The 20,799-nt window shown below is 43.7% G+C and overlaps 1 protein-coding gene across 3 annotated transcripts in view; it reads right to left on the bottom strand.

Moving 5' to 3' along the window:
- Nucleotides 1-20,121, bottom strand: part of PSMF1 (proteasome inhibitor subunit 1) — a 61,067-nt gene extending 40,946 nt beyond the window's left edge. The window contains exons 1-3 of one of the 3 annotated variants that reach the window (XM_032605786.1): nt 19,828-20,121; nt 13,416-13,568; nt 11,832-11,914 (exon numbers count right to left, since the gene is read on the bottom strand). In XM_032605786.1, coding sequence (XP_032461677.1) covers nt 11,832-11,914; nt 13,416-13,568; nt 19,828-19,956 — 365 coding nt within the window. In that variant the 5' untranslated portion in view covers nt 19,957-20,121. The remainder of the gene's footprint in view (nt 1-11,831; nt 11,915-13,415; nt 13,569-19,827) is intronic. The other 2 variants (XM_032605788.1, XM_032605787.1) reach the window with 2 other exon arrangements.
- Nucleotides 20,122-20,799: the final 678 nt, after the last annotated feature.

Genomic DNA, 20,799 nt, shown 5'->3' with positions numbered 1-20,799 from the left:
TTTCTTTTTTAGATTTAATTTGTAAGAAATTTACCAACTCTGTAACCAGTTTAAGTGTACGGTTCAGTAGTATTAAGTATATTCACATTGTTGTGCTATCACCACCACCACCTATCTTCAAAACGCTTCCTCTTACAAAACTGAAACTCTGTACCCATTCAACAATAATTCCCTATTCTTCCCTCTTCCAGTCCCTGGCAAACACTATTTTACTTTCTGTCTCTATGAGTCTGACTATTCTAGGTACTTCACATACGTATTACCATATAGAATTTGTCTTGTGATTGGCTTATTTTGCTTAGCACAATGTCCTCAAGGTTTATCCATGCTGAAGCATTTGTTAGCATTTCCTCCCTTTTTAAAGCTGAGTAATATTCCATTGTCTGTATATACATTTTGTTTATCCGTTCATCTGTCCTAGGTATTCATGGGCACTTACACTGCTTCCACCTTTTGGCTACTATGAAAAACGCTTCTATGAACGTGGGTGCACAATTATCTCTTTGAGACCCTGCTTTCAGTTCTACTGGGTTTATGTCTAGAAGTGGAATTGCTGGATCATATGGTAATTAATTTTCTGAGAAACCACCACACCACTTTTCATAGTTGCTGTACCATTTTACATTTTCACCAACAGTGTACAAGGGTTCCAATTTCTCCACATCCTTACTAATTGTTATTTTGTTTTTTTGATAGTAGCCTTCCTAACATGTGTGAGGTGGTATCACTGAGGGATTTCAAGCAAGACTTTTGTTTTGTTTTCTTTTTTTGCGGTACGCGGGCCTCTCACTGTTGTGGCCTCTCCCGTTGCGGAGCACAGGCTCCGGACGCGCAGGTTCAGCGGCCACGGCTCACAGGCCCAGCCCCTCCGCGGCATGTGGGATCCTCCCGGACCGGGGCACGAACCCGCGTCCCCTGAATCGGCAGGCGGACTCTCGACCACTGCGCCACCAGGGAAGCCCCCGAGCAAGACTTTTAATCATAACCTGATCTGTGTTTTAAAAACGCTGGTCCAACTGCTGTGTGGGAAACTGACTGGAGGGTGATGACCAGGAGTGGAAGTTGGGATCTCCTCACATAGAGGATGCATGAAAGAAGGATGGAGACAAAGAGGGGTGGCCAGAATGATGCGGGCAGGTTGTCCGAAGTCTGAGAGAAGTGGAGCGGGTTAAAGATGGTTATCGCTGATTAGATGCAATTAAATCCAACAGGGTTTCCAGGCAGTTCTCACGACTGAATTTATAGTGATGCCAGGCTTCCTCCAAAACCCTGAAGAGGTCAATGAGGATGGGGATAAAGTCCCCAAAATGGAATAAAGTGGAAACAAATGGGCCCAACTATCTATCAAACAGATAATTTCATTACACTGATGGACCAACAAGCATTAAATCTAAGTACATTTTGAACACAATACTCTGACAATATACATGCTCAGTGGGACACAGTCAAAGGACAAAAAGAACTGGAAAGAAATTGTATTTGTGACTTTACTTAGTAGATCTGTTCTTGGTCGGCACCGATGTAGCAGTTCAAAAACTATCTGTGTGTATTTTAGAATCAAACAAATGAGTAAGTATTTTGAGGCTGTTGGGCATCAGGGTTCTCAACACAGAAGGGAGTTACAAGTACAGAATAAGAGAATACAAATTCTGCAGTGTTAGATTAAAAATAAAAGTATCAGTTTGAAATGTTAAGAAAAAAAAAAAAACTCCAGGGAAGTTCCCTAGCTCTGTTCTCTGAAAAAGCCTGAAAGCAATGACATCCTTCATATTAATGAGCACACTCAGGGCCCAGATTTTGGAAACTATTACCCACCAACAGAAATCATGTTTCCTTAGAAAAATCCCTGGTTTCAAGGCAGGAGCAAGTAAAGTACAAGGTGAGGGCAGAACGCCTTATTGTGCCAGGAAGTGTGAAAACGCTCTGACATGGTGACATGTCAAAAAGACAGCTGAGGTAGCTTGAGGGAATTCCTACTGGTCAACTCTGGAACAAGCTGAGCATTCAAAGAATGACAGAAATGGAATATAACTTTGAATAAAAAGTAACCCAGGAGTCTATTTTGATATTTTAAAAATTAAAAATAGGGACTTCCCCGGTGGCGCAGTGGTTAAGAATCCACCTGCCAATGCAAGTGACGTGGGTTCGAGCTTGGTCCGGGAAGATCCCACATGCCGCGGAGCAACTAAGCCCGTGCGCCACAACTACAGAAGCCCGCGTGCCTAGAGCCTGTGCTCTGCAACAAGAGAAGCCACCACAATGAGAAGCCCGCACACCGCAACGAAGAGTAGCCTCTGCTCGCCTCAACTAGAGAAAGCTCACGTGCAGCAATGAAGACCCAACGCAGCCAAAAATCAATATAAAAAATTAAAAATAAGGGGGAGAATAGAAAGCTTCTAATTAAAAAATCCAACTAGGAGACTGTGGGAGGCGGAGGGGGGAGTTTCGGGACCGCAGAGTAGTGCACAGCAACGGGTGCGGAGGGCAAAGCGGGGAGATTCCTGCACAGACGATCGGTGCCGACCAGCACTCACCAACCCGAGAGGCTTCTCTGCTCACCCGCCGGGGCGGACGGGGCTGCGAGCTGAGGCTCGGGTTTTGGTTTTGGACGGAGCTCAGGGAGAGGACTGGGGTTGGCGGCTTGAACATAGCCTGAAGGGGTTAGTGCACCACGACTAGCCGGGAGGGAGTTCGGGGAAAAGCCTGCACCTGCCGAAGAGGCAAGAGACTTTTTCTTCCCTCTTTGTTTCCTGGTGCGCGAGGAGAGGGGTTTAAGAGCGCTGCTTAAAGGATCTCCAGAGACGGGCGCGAGCCGCGGCTAAAAGCGCGAACCCCAGAGACGGGCGCGAGTTGCGGCTAAAAGCGCGAACCCCAGAGATGGGCGCGAGCCGCGGCTGAAAGCCCAAACCCCAGAGACGGGCGCGAGCCGCGGCTAAAACCGCGGACCCCAGAGACGGGCGGGAGACGCTAAGGCTGCTGCTGCCGCCACCAAGGGGCCTGTGTGCGAGCACAGGTCACTCTCCACACCCCTCTTCCGCGGAGCCTGTGCAGCCCGCCACTGCCAGGTTCCCGGGATCCAGGGACAACTTCCCCGGGACAACGCACGGCGGGCCTCAGGCTGGTGCAACGTCACGCCGGCCTCTGCCGCAACGTCACGCCGGCCTCTGCCGCCGCAGGCCCGCCCCGCACGCAGTGCCCCTCCTTCCCCCATCCCCCAACCCCCGGCCTGAGTGAGCCGGAGGCCCCGAATCAGCGGCTCCTTTAACCCCGTCCTGTCTGAGCGAAAAAACAGACGCCCTCCAGCGACCTACACGCAGAGGCAGGGCCAAATCCAAAGCTGAGCTCCTGTGAGCTGTGAGAACAAAGAAGAGAAAGGGAAATCTCTCCCAGCAGCCACAGAAGTAGCGGATTAAAGCTCCACAATCAACTTGATATACCCTGCATCTGTGGAATACCTGAATAGACAAGGAATGATCCCAAATTGAAGAGGTGGAATTTAGGAGCGAGATCTATGATTTTTTTTCCCTTTTCCTCTTTTTGTGAATGTGTACGTGTATGCTTCTGTGTGAGATCTTGTCTGTTTACTCTTGCTTCCACCATTTGTCCTAGGAGTCCATCCGTCCATGGTTATTTTAAAAAAGATTTTTTTTCTTAATAATTAATTTTAATTGTAATAACCTTATTGTACTTTACCTTCGTTCTTTCTTTCTTTCCTTCCTTCCTTCCCTCCTTTAGACAGCGAATCACCCCAGGTTGAGGAGGTGGTCTCTGGGAGCAGGATTTATGATTTTTCCCCCTTTGCCTCTTTTTGTGAACGTGTATGTGTATGCTTCTGTGTAAGATTTTCTCTGTATAGCTTTGCTTCCAACATTTGTCCTAGGGTTCTATCCGTCCATGATTTTTTTTAAAAAATTCTTTTTCTTAATAATACAGTTTAATTGTAATAACTTTATTATACTTTACCTTCGTTCTTTCTTTCTTTCCTTCCTTCCTTCCCTCCTTTAGACAACGAATCACCCCAAATTGAGGAGGTGGTCTCTGAGAGCAAGATTTATGATTTTTCCCCCTTTACCTCTTTTTGTGAAGGTGTATGTGTATGCTTCTGTGTAAGATTTTCTCTGTATAGCTTTGCTTCCAACATTTGTCCTAAGGTTCTATCCGTCCCTTTTTTTTTTTTTCTAAATATTTTTTAATTCAATAACTATATTATACTTTATTTTATTTTTACTGTATCATCTTTCTTTCTGTCTTTTTTCCTTCTTTCCCTCCTTCCTTCCTTCCTTCCTCCCTCCCTCCCTCCTTTCTTTCCTTCTTTCTTCCTTCCTTCCTTTCCTCCTTTCCTTCTTTCTTTACTCATACTTCTACTAATTCTCTCTACTTTTTCTCCCTTTTATTCTGAGCTGTGTGGATGAAAGGCTCTTGGTGCTCCAGCCAGGAGTCAGGGCTCTGCCTCTGAGGTAGCAGAGCCAACTTCAGGACACTGGTCAACAAGAGACCTCCCAGCTCCACATAATATTAAACGGTGGAAATCTCCCAGAGACCTCCATCTTAACACCAGCACCCAGCTTCACTCAACGACCAGCAAGCCACAGTGCTGGACAACCTATGCCAAACAACTAGCAAAACAGGAACACAACCCCACCCATTAGCAGAGAGGCTGCCTAAAATCATAATAAGGCCACAGACACCCCAAAACACACCACCAGACGTGAACCTGCCCACTAGAGAGACAAGATCCAGCCTCATCCAGCACAACACAGGCACTAGTCCCCTCCACCAGGAAGCCTACACAACCCACTGAAACAACCTTAGCCACTGGAGACAGACATCAAAAACAACGGGAACTACGAAAGTGCAGCCTGCAAAAAGGAGACCCCAAACACAGTAAGATAAGCAAAATGAGAAGACAGAAAAACACACAGCAGATGAAGGAGCAAGATAAAAACCCACCAGACCTAACAAATGAAGAGGAAATAGGCAATCTACCTGAAAAAGAATTCAGAATAATGATAGTAAGGATGATCCGAAATCTTGGAAGTAGAATGGACAAAATGCAAGAAACAGTTAACAAGGACCTACAAGAACTAAAGATGAAACAAGCAACGATGAACAATGCAATAAATGAAATTAAAACCACTCTAGATAGGATCAATAGCAGAATAACTGAGGCAGAAGAACGGATAAGTGACCTGGAAGATAAAGTAGTGGAAATAACTACTGCAGAGCAGAATAAAGAAAAAAGAATGAAAAGAACTGAGGACAGTCTCAGAGACCTCTGGGACAACATGAAACGCACCAACATTCGAATTATAGGGGTTCCAGAAGAAGAAGAAAGAAAGAAAGGGACTGAGAAAATATTTGAAGAGATTATAGTTGAAAACTTCCCTAATATGGGAAAGGAAATAGTTAATCAAGTCCAGGAAGCACAGAGAGTCCCATACAGGATAAATACAAGGAGAAACACGCCAAGACACATATTAATCAAACTGTCAAAAATTAAATACAAAGAAAGCGTATTAAAAGCAGCAAGGGAAAAACAACAAATAACACACAAGCGAATCCCCATAAGGTTAACAGCTGATCTCTCAGCAGAAACCCTACAAGCCAGAAGGGAGTGGCAGGACATACTGAAAGTGATGAAGGAGAAAAGCCTGCAACCAAGACTACTCTACCCAGCAAGGATCTCATTCAGATTTGATGGAGAAATTAAAACCTTTACAGACAAGCAAAAGCTGAGAGAGTTCAGCACCACCAAACCAGCTTTACAACAAATGCTAAAGGAACTTCTCTAGACACGAAACACAAGAGAAGGAAACGACCTATAGTAGCGAACCCAAAACAATATAGAAAATGGGAATAGGAACATACATATCGATAATTACCTTAAATGTAAATGGACTAAATGCTCCCACCAAAAGACACAGATTGGCTGAATGGATACAAAAACAAGACCCTTATATATGCTGTCTACAAGAGACCCACTTCAGACCTAGAGACACATACAGACTGAAAGTAAGGGGATGGAAAAAGATATTCCATGCAAATGGAAACCAAAAGAAAGCTGGAGTAGCAATTCTCATATCAGACAAAATAGACTTTAAAATAAGGACTATTAAAAGGGACAAAGAAGGACACTACATAATGATCAAGGGATCGATCCAAGAAGAAGATATAACAATTGTAAATATTTATGCACCCAACATAGGAGCACCTCAATACATAAGGCAAATACTAACAACCATAAAAGGGGAGATCAACAGTAACACATTCATAGTAGGGGACTTTAACACCCCACTTTCACCCACGGACAGATCATCCAAAATGAAAATAAATAAGGAAACACAAGCTTTAAATGATACATTAAACAAGATGGACTTAATTGATATTTATAGGACACTCCATCCAAAAACAACAGAATACACATTTTTCTCAAGTGCTCATGGAACATTCTCCAGGATAGATCATATCTTGGGTCACAAATCAAGCCTTGGTAAATTTAAGAAAATTGAAATTGTATCAAGTATCTTTTCTGACCACAACGCCATGAGACTAGATATCAATTACAGGAAAAGATCTGTAAAATATACAAACACATGGAGGCTAAACAATACACTACTTAATAATGAAGTGATCACTGAAGAAATCAAAAAGGAAATAAAAAAATACCTAGAAACAAATGACAATGGAGACACAACGACCCAAAACCTATGGGATGCAGCAAAAGCAGTTCTAAGGGGGAAGTTTATAGCAATACAAGCCCACCTTAAGAAGCAGGAAACATCTCGAATAAACAACCTAACCTTGCACCTCAAGCAATTAGAGAAAGAAGAACAAAAAAGCCCCAAAGCTAGCAGAAGGAAAGAAATCATAAAAATCAGATCAGAAATAAATGAAAAAGAAACGAAGGAAACGATAGCAAAGATCAATAAAACTAAAAGCTGGTTCTTTGAGAAGATAAACAAAATAGATAAACCGCTAGCCAGACTCATCAAGAAAAAAAAAGGGAGAAGACTCAAATCAATAGAATTAGAAATGAAAAAGGAGAAGTAACAACTGACACTGCAGAAATAAAAAAAATCATGAGAGATTACTATAAGCAACTCTATGCCAATAAAATGGACAATCTGGAAGAAATGGACAAATTCTTAGAAATGCACAACCTGCCAAGACTGAATCAGGAAGAAATAGAAAATATGAACAGACCAATCACAAGCACTGAAATTGAAACTGTGATTAAAAACCTTCCAACAAACAAAAGCCCAGGACCAGATGGCTTCACAGGTGAATTCTATCAAACGTTTAGAGAAGAGCTAACACCTATCCTTCTCGAACTCTTCCAAAATATAGCAGAGGGAGGAACACTCCCAAATTCCTTCTACGAGGCCACCATCACCTTGATACCAAAACCAGACAAGGATGTCACAAAGAAAGAAAACTACAGGCCAATATCACTGATGAACATAGATGCAAAAATCCTCAACAAAATACTAGCAAACAGAATCCAACAGCACATTAAAAGGATCATACACCATGATCAAGTGGGGTTTATTCCAGGAATGCAAGGATTCTTCAATATACACAAATCTATCAATGTGATAAACCATATTAACAAATTGAAGGAGAAAAACCATATGATCATCTCAATAGATGCAGAGAAAGCTTTCGACAAAATTCAACACCCATTTATGATAAAAAGCCTCCAGAAAGTAGGCATAGAGGGAACTTTCCTCAACATAATAAAGGCCATATATGACAAGCCCACAGCAAACATCATCCTCAATGGTGAAAAACTGAAAGCATTTCCACTAAGATCAGGAACAAGACAAGGCTGCCCACTCTCACCACTCTTATTCAACATAGTTTTGGAAGTTTTAGCCACAGCAATCAGAGAAGAAAAGGAAATAAAAGGAATCCAAATCGGAAAAGAAGAAGTAAAGCTGTCACTGTTTGCAGATGACATGATACTATACATAGAGAATCCTAAAGATGCTACCAGAAAACTACTAGAGCTAATCAATGAATCTGGTAAAGTAGCAGGATACAAAATTAATGCACAGAAATCTCTGGCATTCCTATACACTAAGGATGAAAAATCTGAAAGTGAAATCAAGAAAACACTCCCATTTACCATTGCAACAAAAAGAATAAAATATCTAGGAATAAACCTACCTAAGGAGACGAAAGACCTGTATGCAGAAAATTATAAGACACTGATGAAAGAAATTAAAGATGATACAAATAGATGGAGAGATATACCATGTTCTTGGATGGGAAGAATCAACATTGTGAAAATGACTCTACTACCCAAAGCAATCTACAGATTCAATGCAATCCCTATCAAACTACCACTGGCATTTTTCACAGAACTAGAACAAAAAATTTCGCAGTTTGTATGGAAACACAAAAGACCCCGAATAGCCAAAGCAATCTTGAGACCGAAAAAAGGAGCTGGAGGAATCAGGCTCCCTGACTTCAGACTATATTACAAAGCAACAGTAATCAAGACAGTATGGTACTGGCACAAAAACAGAAAGATAGATCAGTGGAACAGGATAGAAAGCCCAGAGATAAACCCACGCACATATGGACACCTTATCTTTGATAAAGGAGGCAGGAATGTACAGTGGAGAAAGGACAGCCTCTTTAATAAATGGTGCTGGGAAAACTGGACAGGTACATGTAAAAGTATGAGATTAGATCACTCCCTAACACCATACACAAAAATAAGCTCAAAATGGATTAAAGACCTAAATGTAAGGCCAGAAACTATCAAACTCTTAGAAGAAAACATAGGAAGAACACTCTATGACATAAATCACAGCAAGATCCTTTCTGACCCACCTCCTAGAGTAATGGAAATAAAAACAAAAATAAACAAATGGGACCTAATGAAACTTCAAAGCTTTTGCACAGCAAAGGAAACCATAACCAAGACCAAAAGACAACCCTCAGAATGGGAGAAAACATTTGCAAATGAAGCAACTGACAAAGGATTAATCTCCAAAATTTACAAGCAGCTCATGCAGCTCAATAACAAAAAAACAAACAACCCCATCCAAAAATGGGCAGAAGACCTAAATAGACATTTCTCCAAAGAAGATATACAGAATGCCAACAAACACATGAAAGAATGCTCAACATCATTAATCATTAGAGAAATGCAAATCAAAACTACAATGAGATATCATCTCACACCAGTCAGAATGGCCATCATCAAAAAATCTAGAAACAATAAATGCTGGAGAGGGTGTGGAGAAAAGGGGACACTCTTGCACTGCTGGTGGGAATGTGAAATGGTTCAGCCACTATGGAGAACAGTATGGAGGTTCCTTAAAAAACTACAAATAGAATTACCATATGACCCAGCAATCCCACTACTGGGCATATACCCTGAGAAAACCAAAATTCAAAAAGAGTCATGTACCAAAATGTTCATTGCAGCTCTATTTACAATAGCCCGGAGATGGAAACAACCTAAGCACCCATCATCGGATGAATGGATAAAGAAGATGTGGCACATATACACAATGGAATATTACTCAGCCTTAAAAAGAAATGAAATTGAGCTATTTGTAATGAGATGGATAGACCTAGAGTCTGTCATACAGAGTGAAGTAAGTCAGAAAGAAAAAGACAAATACCGTATGCTAACACATATATATGGAATTTAAGGGAAAAAAATGTCATGAAGAACCTAGGGGTAAGACAGGAATAAAGACGCAGACCTACTGGAGAATGGACTTGAGGATATGGGGAGGGGGAACGGTGAGTTTTGACAGGGCGAGAGAGAGTCATGGACATATACACACTAACAAACGTAGTAAGGTAGATAGGTGGGGGGAAGCAGCCGCAAGGCACAGGGATATTAGCTCGGTGCTTTGTGACAGCCTGGAATGGTGGGATGGGGAGAGTGGGAGGGAGGGAGACGCAAGAGGGAAGACATATGGGAACATATGTATATGTATAGCTGATTCACTTTGTTATAAAGCAGAAACTAACACACCATTGTAAAGCAATTATACCCCAATAAAGATGTTAAAAAAAAAAAAAATCCAACTAATAAATGTAGAAAGAATTATAAACATAGAAAATTACTGTCTTATAATCATCACAGTAATAGCTGATTCATGCAAGAATCATCAACAGATGCTAAAACCACTGGGTAAAAGACTGTTGGGAGGCAGAAAATTCAGTCTGCTAATATAATACCACAGATCACTTATTAAACACAAAGGAAAACAGATGCCTTTACTGGAGAGAAAGGTGGCAGATACTGTCATAACCAAATGATCAAACTGAACAAAATCAACAATAAGATAAATGTCACGTGCCTGATGTAAAACACTTAGGAGAACACAGCTTCCCTTACATAATGTTCTTGTTGAAAATGTTCAACCTGAATCAAATGACAAGGAAACAATCTGAATGTTCTACACAACAACTGACCTCAAGTCTTCAAAAATACCAATGCTAAGAACAACAAAAGTCTAGGAAACTGTTCTAGATGAAAGGTAATTGAAAAGAGGTGAAAATAAATGCAATGTGTGGTATTTGGTTGGATAAGAAAAAAAATACCTCAAACCTAAAACCAAAAGACTAGCTAAAAAGGACACTGCTGGGATGACTACAGAAATCTGAACATGGACTGTGTATTAAATGACATTAATGCATCAATCCTACATTTCCTGATTGTGGTAACAGGAGGATGTCTGTGTAAGAACAAGGAGATACATGATGAAATATTTAGAGGTTAAGGTTTATGAAGTCTGGAAATAATTCTCAGATGGTTCAAGAACAAAAAAGCATACAGAAAAACTAAGCAAAAGTGGCAAAATGTTAAAAATTGGTGAACCTAGGTGATGGTTATAGGGGTGTTCATTGTAATATCTTTGCAAACCCTCTTTTCTGTGGGGTTGCAAATTTCAAAATAAAAAGTCAAGACACGTCGGACTCAAAGAAAATACTTGCAAAACACATATATGATTAATGACTGTTACCCAAAATATACAAAGAACTCCTAAAACTCAACCATAAGAAAACTCGATTAAAAAATGGGCCAAACACCTGGACACCTCACCAAAGAAGATACATAGATGGCAAATAAGCATATGAAAAGATGCTCAACATCATATGTCATCAGGGAACTGCAAATTAAAACAAAAATGAGATACCACTACACACCTATTAGAATGGCCAAAATCTGAAACACTGACAAGGATGTGGAGCAACAGGGAACTCTCATTCACTGCCGGTGGGAAGGCAAAATGGTACAGCCAGTCTGGAAGACAGTTTGGCAGTTTCTTACAAAAGTAAACACATTCCAACACCACCAAGAATGGAATCTGGGTGATAATGTGTGCCAGCGTAGGTTCATCAACTATAACAAATGCACTACTCTGGGCAGGACTGTGAGAGTGCGGGGCACGGGGGAGGTTCAAGGAAACTCTCTGCACTTACCACTCAATTTTGCTGTGAACCTAAAACTGCTGTAAAAAATGAAGTCTATTTTAAAAATTGGGGGATGGAGTGTACCAGATTAGGCACACTTTTTCCTCCTAGGAACTCACTCCAACTGACTCCACTGGCTAGGCCCCATCTCTACCCTGTAGACTTGTGGACTCTTGATTGCATCATTTTATTTCAAGTGGCATTTCCTACGTGAATCTTCTCTTCAAATAAACAGAAAAGAGAAATGAGAAGTGACTGTGCCCGAGAGAGAAAGATCCTTCTGTTAACCCTTCTCCATTCTCTGACACCTCAAGTCCATTCCTTATATCTGGCCACTGGTTCTCTCTTCTTTTTCCCAGGGAGAGGCCAACCCTTAGAAATACCTGTGGAAGTCAACCAGGTGTTCTGAATCGATATAATCATTCAAGTTCAGGGTCAAGTCTGACACTTGCTGTGAGCCATGTTCCTAGAAAAATGAAAATAGAAAATGAGAGACTGGGGTATTTCTGGTCTAATGAGTAAGTGGCGGGGCAGTGGTGGGGAGAGGAACAATTTAATACTCAACCTAAAGAAATACAAAGAGACATACATAAGGACTGTTTGTAATAGATGAAGTGCATGTCTCATGCTTGGGGACTTCTCTGATCTAGGAATAATGCCTTTCTGAGGCAGAGCCCAGAAAAACCTACTTCCCAGGCTCTTTTGCAGCTTGGACACAGGCATGTAACTGAGGTGCCAAATGGATGCACAACTTCAACTTGGAGGTGAGCACCATGGATAAACAGGCTGAGTAAGGGGCAGACGTCTTGCTATCAAGAGTAGCAGCAGAGGCAGCAGGGGTCACAACATCAGTGGCTCCTGAGAAGGGGAACCTAGGTGGGCAGTCAGCCAGTACCTAATGCCCTGGGGTGGTGGCAGCAGCAGTGGTTTCCACGGCATGCTTTGGAGCAATGCCCTGGAAGCGCAGCCTTGAAACTGTTTCTCTAGCCCTCCCAACAATTCAGTGAGTTATCCCAGTTCTTTTAATAAACCTGACTGTTTAAACAAACCTGAGGGGATTCTGTCGTTTATAACTAAGAATGCTGTGTGATACAAAATCTAAACGTTCATCAAAAGGGAGACGGATAAACAAATTATGGTATTATGGAATACTACATAGTGGCTAAAATGAATAAGGTATAGCTATATGCATTCCCATGTAAAGACCTCCAAAACATACTGAGGGAAAAAAAGCAAAGTGCAGCACAATACAGACTGCATGATACTTTTGTATAAATACAGACCACCAGGCCAAACTTAAAAAAAGAGTCACTGCCCTCAGGGTGCTTACAGTCTATATTACATAGACTACAGAATATTCTGCTATAGTGGTAGAATACAAATATTACACCAAAGCATAAATAAGCACACTAATTACAAACTGTGTTAAGTACCAGGCAGGAAAATAAAATGATGAAGCAGAGGCATAATTTAGATTTTTCTGGCAGATGAGAGTAAGTAGTCAGGACTGAACTTTTTGAGTAAGTGAAAAACAAGAGGGAGTCAGTCAGGCTAAAGGAAGGGTGGAGGGTGTGTATCTGTGTGAGGCGGCAATGGTACAGAGGAAGAGCTTTCCAGCATAGGAAACATGAAGTATACAGGCTCCAAGGCGGCAGAAAGCTAAGCTTATCTAAAGAACTAAAAGTAGCCCCCGAGGCTACAATAAGCTTTTTTCTCCCAAGCTGTCCCTGAATGGATTTACCTTACTTAACTATTCCTCTGTGAAGGAAAGTCCCTCCTCTTACAGTAATAGGCAGGGAACATCTCTGAACACAAAACATTTAGGGTCCTGGCCTCAGAATAAAGTTCTGGAAGTAGGATCACTGAGTAAAGTCTTCACGAACACTGAGGGTTCTTAAATGGGTTTCAAAAAGGCGATCCCAAGGTCTACTCCCATCAGCAGAGCCCCCGGTGCCCTAGGGCCTCACCAGCACATTGATGATCACGCTGTTCTCCACAGTGACGGCCTTCACAAGGAGCTTTCTGGACCCATCCTTTGACTCATACCGGAGGACGTACAGGTCTTTATTGCTGTTCCATTCTGCTGGCAGCAGTTCTGATTTCTTATCATTGGGACCCGGCTGAGAAGACACCAGAGATGAGAGGTGAAAGATCATGACCTCAGATCTAAAAAGGGCCTTACAGATAATCTAATCCTGCTCCCTCACTTCACTGATGAAGACACGGAGGTCAGGAGAAGTAAAATGTCCAAGGTCCTACGGCAAGTCAGAGGTCTGGGGTCTCTGGACTCCTGCTCTAGTGATCCTCCCTCATATCTGACTGCCTTTGTGACAGAGCACTGGAACCTGTCAAGAATCTGTAGCCTTGGTTTAACAATCTCTTCTCTATCCCCCTGTCAAGAATAAGGCCAGTCACCCAAAGGGATACTGTGAAATTCTAAGACAGTGTTTCTCGAAGTTTGGAATTCAGGCCATCTGCAAAGGGATCACAAAAGTGTTGAGTAAAACTACAGATTCTAATGTACACCTCTCCAGACTACTGTAGTGCCTTAATAAAAATAATGAACAACTTTCATACAAACAAAATATAGCACACGTACAAGATAAAAAAAGAATTATAAAATGGACACCTATGTACATACCTACAGCCAGCTTAAGAAACAGAACGTGGCCAATCCTGTTCAAGCCTTGAGTAGCCTATCCCCAATGAATCTCCCTCCTCCTTCCTCATGGGTAATCACTAAGCTGTTTTAAAAATTTCTTTACTTTTCCTTATAGTTGTGTTACTATACACAAACCCTAAAAATATACTGTTTCAAATGTTTTTGAATTTTATATAAACAGCATCACTTTTATCTGCCGTTTTCAATCAATATTGTTTTGAGATTCATCCATGTCAATGCACTTAACTATAGCTGACTCACTGTACAGTTTTTGCTATATGTTCACAGCCATATAGCCCATCATTGCATGAATATGCTGCAAGTTACAAACTCACTTGTTGATGGATGTTTGGAGTGCTTCCAGTTTATTTGTTTTGCTATTATAAACAATGCTGTTATGAACATTCTTGTACACATCTCCTAGTACACATATGGATGAACTCCTACAGAGTATCTCTAGGGGAAGAACTTTTAATTTATAAGATAAAGTCAAATTGTTTTCAAAAGAAGTATGGATTTACACTACCATGAGCAATGTATGTATGAGAGTTCTTGTTCCACGAGGTCAGCAACATTGCTATTGTCCAATTTAAAAATTTTTGCCAACCTAATGGGAGTAAAAATGCATCACTGTGAGTTGTGATGGCCTCATCTCTTGAAAAAAAAAAATCCTAGGACTTTCTTTTTACATACTAACGTTTGAGAAGTAGTTCTGAACTACTACCTCGATAGTAAAAACTAATACAGTGATTTCCAGGTGGGGAAAGATTTCTTAAATGAGTCCACAAAAAAAAAAAGTGCTGTCTTTGACACTGCTCATAATTTAAAGCTCCAGATCAACAACAGATACTACAGACAAAGTTAACAGGCAGTCACGGGCTAGGATGAGCTATGTCCTAGCCTAGCTGGCACAACACAAATTAATAACTAGTACAAAAAGGGAATGCCTGGAAAACGAACAATAAAAATTGGGAACCCACTTGAAAAAGGTATGAACAAGCAAAAGATAAGAGCAGCTAACAGTGTATAAAGGATCATTCAACTTTACTAGCACTCAGACACACATAGGCTAAAATATGACATACCAGGATCCACCCATCAGACTGCTGTTATCTGTTTTTCTATTTTTTTGCCAGTGTTTGTGTGGGTGTGGGGAGAATGGCAACCTCCAGGCGCTGCTGGTGGCCGTTCACACTCTTACAACCCTTTTGGAGAGCAATCTGGTAATATTCAGTGCAATTAGGTAAGCTGACACCCCATGACCCAAAACCTTCACTCCTGGAAGAAATTCTGTGCACAGAGGCACAGGGAATATGACAAGGGATCTTCATCACAACCCTGCTGGAGGAACCAAATGGGAGTTAAAATGCAAAATATGTTCACAGTGGAATACTGTATAGCAGTTAGAAGGAACAAACTAGATCTAACTGCAGTATTATAGATAAAAGTAAACAATGTGACAAAGAAAAAAATTTTTTAAATGAGATTTACAGCCAGGTACCATTTATGTAAAAAATTTTAAAACACACAAAAAATCTATATATTGTTTTCATAGAAGCATAGTTCTACAGCTAAACACGCAGCAAGTGGACTGGGAAGATCTGTATTCATGAGACTACGGCGGGAGGGAGTGCGACCAAAGATGAAAAACAACAACAAAAGACAAAGATCCAGCAACACAGACCTCACACCTCACCAAGGACAACGGAAGGCCAAGAACAAAGATCGTGGGCCGCTCTGGTCACCTCTGGGGCTCAGGAATCAAACTGGGAAAGTGGTCCCAAATAAAATTCAAGACATTGCAACTGGCATGGTTTCAAACCTGGCTAAATGACAAGGAAACTCAGGCCTGAAGCAGAGAAATGAGAGTGACAGAAAACAAAAGTGAAACTAATCAGCCCACTCTGCTAAAAGAAAGAGAAACTATCCCCTCACCCTCAACTGGGTAAATTTCCTATAACCATGTTTAGTGTCCTGGATTTAAGGTTTACTTTGGAAGCCAAGAATTTGATGACATGCCTTGCCTTTGTTCTATCAAGGGCCTTTGAATTTATATTTATACCCTCCATTACAGCATTCAACCCACCAGAATTTCTTCTTGGAGTATAAATAATTCAGCCTGCTCACTCTCCCATAACCTCAGGCTTCCAGAGCAAGAGAGAATCCTAGGGCCTAGTGAGACTGGTACCTCTCACTGCAGTGGAACCAGTGTTCCCCAGCTCAAGGGCTGCCCTGATATGGGAAAACAGGTGGGACTGAAAAGAGACTGGCCATGGTGATATCAAGCCAAACATGGCATCAACTGCCCTCTAGAGCGGGACATCAAATATCAGACCTCCCAAAGAGCTACGACTGGAAAGCAGCCAAAGTACATGGTTGTGCTGTTTAACTCGCTCGGATGAAAAAAAGTCTAAGGGGGGCTGAAAACTGCCTAAGGTCATGGTAAGTCAAGTGCAGAGCTCGGTTTGGCATTCAGAGCTCCTGACTGCCCACGCTATGGCTGGAGATTTTCCCAGCCAAGTCCCCCAGATGGGCCCCCCAAAAGTAAAGATAGTTGTCCCCTTAGGCAAAATCCTGGGGCTGGAAGCATTCTTTAATGGCCATGAGTTCATTCCAGTGTCCCTGGGCTAAAATGCACCCAAAGAAGATCATTTGGGGCATCTTCTCTCTTTTGTCATAATCTTTAGATTCCTACAACAGAAAACAATATTCTCATAATTAAGTCTACGGCCATCTCTATTCCCTTGCTACTTAAACCACCTGACACAGCTGTAAAGCTCTTATGAGGAGCGGTGCTGACTTCAAGAAAGAAATCCAAATTCAAATATTGAATTTTTTATTGAAGCTGTATTGCTCTTCTAATCAAGTTTTATGTACACAATTCCCCTGTACCAGAGGACACAAAACCAAAGAGAAAAGCAGACAATTTAGCTTTCTATTTAACTGTCAACATATTAAATGATCAAGTACACAATTTCAGGACCTTCCTCTCTCTCTTATCACCCCCAGAAGGGTGGGAAGCAGGAGGTGGCTGGAGAGGCAACATAAACATCCTCTGAACTTGGCAAATACTACTGGTCTCAGCTGAGACTGCTGGCCCCACACTGGGAAACTAAAACCTCTCTTAAATAAACTAATAGGAAAGATGCGCCTCCAAAAGGTCTCTACTCTGAATGAAAGTAAACTCAGCAGAAGCGAGAGGAGGACAAGTGCAACCTGAACTCCAGTGGCACTTAAGGGGCAGAGAGAAGCAAAAACACACCATGCTCTAGTGTGCAGAACAAATGCCCATCCCCCACCATGGGGGAACATGCTTGATTCAGCACTGGGGTGGACAGATGGACAGTGGGCAATGCCTTCTAAACCACCATCCGCACTCCCCCGGGCCTCCCCTAGGATGTCTGGAGCCAGCATCTTTTTCTGGCTTGCATGAACTCGACATGTGGCATCATAAACAGAGGAGAATTAGATGGACCTCTGGGATTCAGTTAAGGATCTCTTATTTATTTTTTTAGACCAGTATTGAAATGAGATTGTGTTCTTTCTGAAAATTTGCAAGCCTGGAGTACATGGCAAGGGGATGGTGCCAGTTAGGAAGAGGCAATGACCTACATGAACTGATGTCCCTAAGCTGTCAAAGTGACTCAGACAGAGTTGCTGACAGGATTCGTGAGGGGACGAGTGGTGGGAGCAGATCTGCAGTGCTGAAGGGGAAGAAGAGAAGGGAGTCACACGGGCTCTCTGTAACAAGTTCCTGTTCCTGGGGGGAGAGGGTCTAACAGTGTGTCAGGGCAGCAGCAGCTAGCTGAGAGTAAAATACAGAGAGTGAGGTATATGAGGAGGGGAGAAAGCAGGGCAAACCTGTTAGATCTGAAGGACAGGGCAAGGGGCAGGGAGGGGTGGGGGGGCAGCGCTGAGAGTCGAAAGGGGAGCCCCAAGGTCAGGAACAAGTCTTACCCCCTCTCCAATTCCACTGTCCCCTGCACCATCCTACACATCAGCTTTCTGGGAGAATGTCCCAGGAAAAGGTGAAATGAAATGCCTGGGGCAAGTGAAAGAGCTGTTAAAGATTAGAAAGCTGGAATGAGGCAAGCGAGGAGACATAAGGTTTCTTTTGGGGTGATTACATACTGAAAGTGGAAACCTGACACTCAGGATTCTGGGCCCTGCCTCTACCTGATCCCAAGGTCTGAAACGCTGAAAGGCAAGGTAAGTGGAAGGAAGCAAAAGGTGAACAGAAAGGCCAGGAACAAAGGCATCTGGGAGGGAGAATGGTTCCTGCTTCCAGGGTGTGTGGGTGGGTGAGTGTGTGTGTGTCTGTGTGTAAGGCTGGTCCTTCTTTTCCCATGAGCCTGGAGGTGGTGGTGGTGAAGTTTACTGTGTGTATCTGGGGTCCCACTGAGACACTTGAGGTCTGAGGGGGGGAAAAAAAGAGCCAGAAATCCATGACAGTTCTTGTGTTTCTTATTCCTGTTGGTGAGGGTAAAGCATGAGGGGGTGTGATAGTCTTGGTCACGAGTTTTAAGGGACAGAGAAATGGAGCAGTGGGGGTGGGGGGGCGAACCTGGCTCTAGGAGCCCAGGATGTGTAAACTCTGTCTGAGGAGGGACCCCTAAAGCTCTGTGTCAGAAGAGGAAAGATTAAGACGCTGGATGTATATCTGAGAAACTAAAAAAGGATTAGGGTATCTGAGAACTAAAGCAGTTAGAAATGAGAGTGAGGTTAAAATCTCACTGTGAGACGAAAGGAGTGAAGCGCCCCGCTCCCCAGAGCTGGTCCCGGTTCTGGAAGTGAGACGAGAGTGACAGTCAGGGGCAGGCAGTGAGTCCTGAGCGTGTGTATGGGAGGATATTTTCTCGGATGGAGCAGAAGGGAAATGAAGGGGCAGTAAGGGGCCCAGGCCCAGTTCTCACAGGAAGCTGGTGTGTGCAATGACGTACAGGGGGAGAGTCACAGGGAAGCGGCAGGGAAGATGGGAGAATGCTACAGCAAAGAATCAGTGAGGTCGGCCGGGCCCGCCAGTCCTGGGGCTCTCTGTGGGGATGACCACAGGGCCCCCTGCTCTAAGAGGCAGAGCCTGAGGATGGGACAGCTGTTGGCGAGGAAAATTACTTGGCCCTACACCCAGGGTGCATGTCTGTACGTGTGTGGGAGGTGGCTGTTCCCCCGGGGCCCGAGTGAAGACCATAACGGTGAGTGGGCTGCACCAGGCCCTTCACTAAAGCGGGAAGGGTTGTCCGAGCTCTAAGGGCCCTTGACTGGAGCTGAGTCGGCCCAACCTCCCCCCACCCCTGTGCCTGGATCCAGATGTCTGGTGGGCGCTCGACTACAGTATGAGGAGGGCAGTACTGGGTACAGCCCCACCCCACCAGCAGCGTGGGAAGGAGCTTGGCGGAGTTCGGGCAGGTGAGGAGTACTCAGGAGAGGAACCCCTGTGTCGCTGCCAGATCCGCACAATCCCGGCCTCGGAGACTGCCAGCCTGTGCTGCAGCGAGTTCTGTCCTTGGGTTTTCAAATCGTGTCGTGCCAGCTAGGCTAGGACAACAGAGCACCTCCCGACCCGTAGACTACAGGTACCCATGGTGTCATGACTCCTAGGACCCAGACCTGGGAGGAGAGAAGGTCAGGCACTTTGGACCGAGCCTCCGGTCCTCTGGGTTTGGGCAGAAGACACCTTACCCCCTCCACACTGGCCCCGGGGCGGCTCCGGGGCGTACCTGGTCGCCGGCACCCAAGCCGTAGTAGCCATGCGTGACCACCTCCCAGTGCAGGAAGCAGACGAGCGCGTCCTGCGCGCAGGTGATGGTCGGCGCCGCCGACGCGAACAGTACCTCCAAGCCCGCCATGAGAGCCCCCGGCTTCTGCGGGCGGAGGAAGAAAGGGAGAAAGTACGGTGAGCCGATTCGGCCCTCACAGTTCTGCTGACTCCACTCCCCTACTCCGCTGGTTCTCGTCGAGTCTCCACCTGCGCGGCCAAAATGGAGACGCTCTGCGTAGGGGGGTGGCCGCCGGAAGTAGCTTCCCGCTCCGGCGCTGCTGCGCCAGCGCGCCCGGCTGGAAACAGAAGGGAGACGCTAAAGGGTTCCGACAGGCAGCGCGTGGGCGGGACAGGACCCCTGGGGACAAGGTCCTTCAAAGCTGGAATCTCCGTCTTCCCCGCAGCGGGCAGATCCGCTACACGTAGGTTGTGGCATCGTTTGAAGAGAGGTTACCTTGTTCTGAGCCACAGACCTCCCATCTGCAGAATGGGGTGGACGTATGCTGGTGGGAGAAGAGGTAATGAAATAGGGCTATAATATATTCAGAATAATAATTGACACTTATGCGGTGCTTGCTCCATGGAACATTATTCTAAATGCTTTACTTGTATTCATTTATTTAATCCTCACCACTCAACCCCATAAAGTTGGTATTTGATAGCTCCATTCTACTGATGGGTAAACAGACACACAGAGAGGTAAATGTCACAAAGATGAGTGAGTGGCAGAGATGGTACTGCAATCTAGCAGTCTGGCTCCTTGGATAACATTTATTAAATGTTTACTCTGTGCTATATCCTGTGTCAAAACATTCACATCACCCTATCAAAAACTCTATGAGGTATGTTCCATTATCATTCCCATTTTGCAGATTTGTCACCAGCTTGGAGAATGGAAGCCGCCTCCCCCAAGAAGACGCAGCTGCTGACT

This window comes from Phocoena sinus, chromosome 15 (genome assembly GCF_008692025.1).
Source record: "Phocoena sinus isolate mPhoSin1 chromosome 15, mPhoSin1.pri, whole genome shotgun sequence".
Classification (NCBI taxonomy): domain Eukaryota; kingdom Metazoa; phylum Chordata; class Mammalia; order Artiodactyla; family Phocoenidae; genus Phocoena; species Phocoena sinus.
The sequence above is the reverse complement of the archived record's forward strand: the minus strand, read 5'-3'. Positions and strand labels throughout refer to the sequence as shown.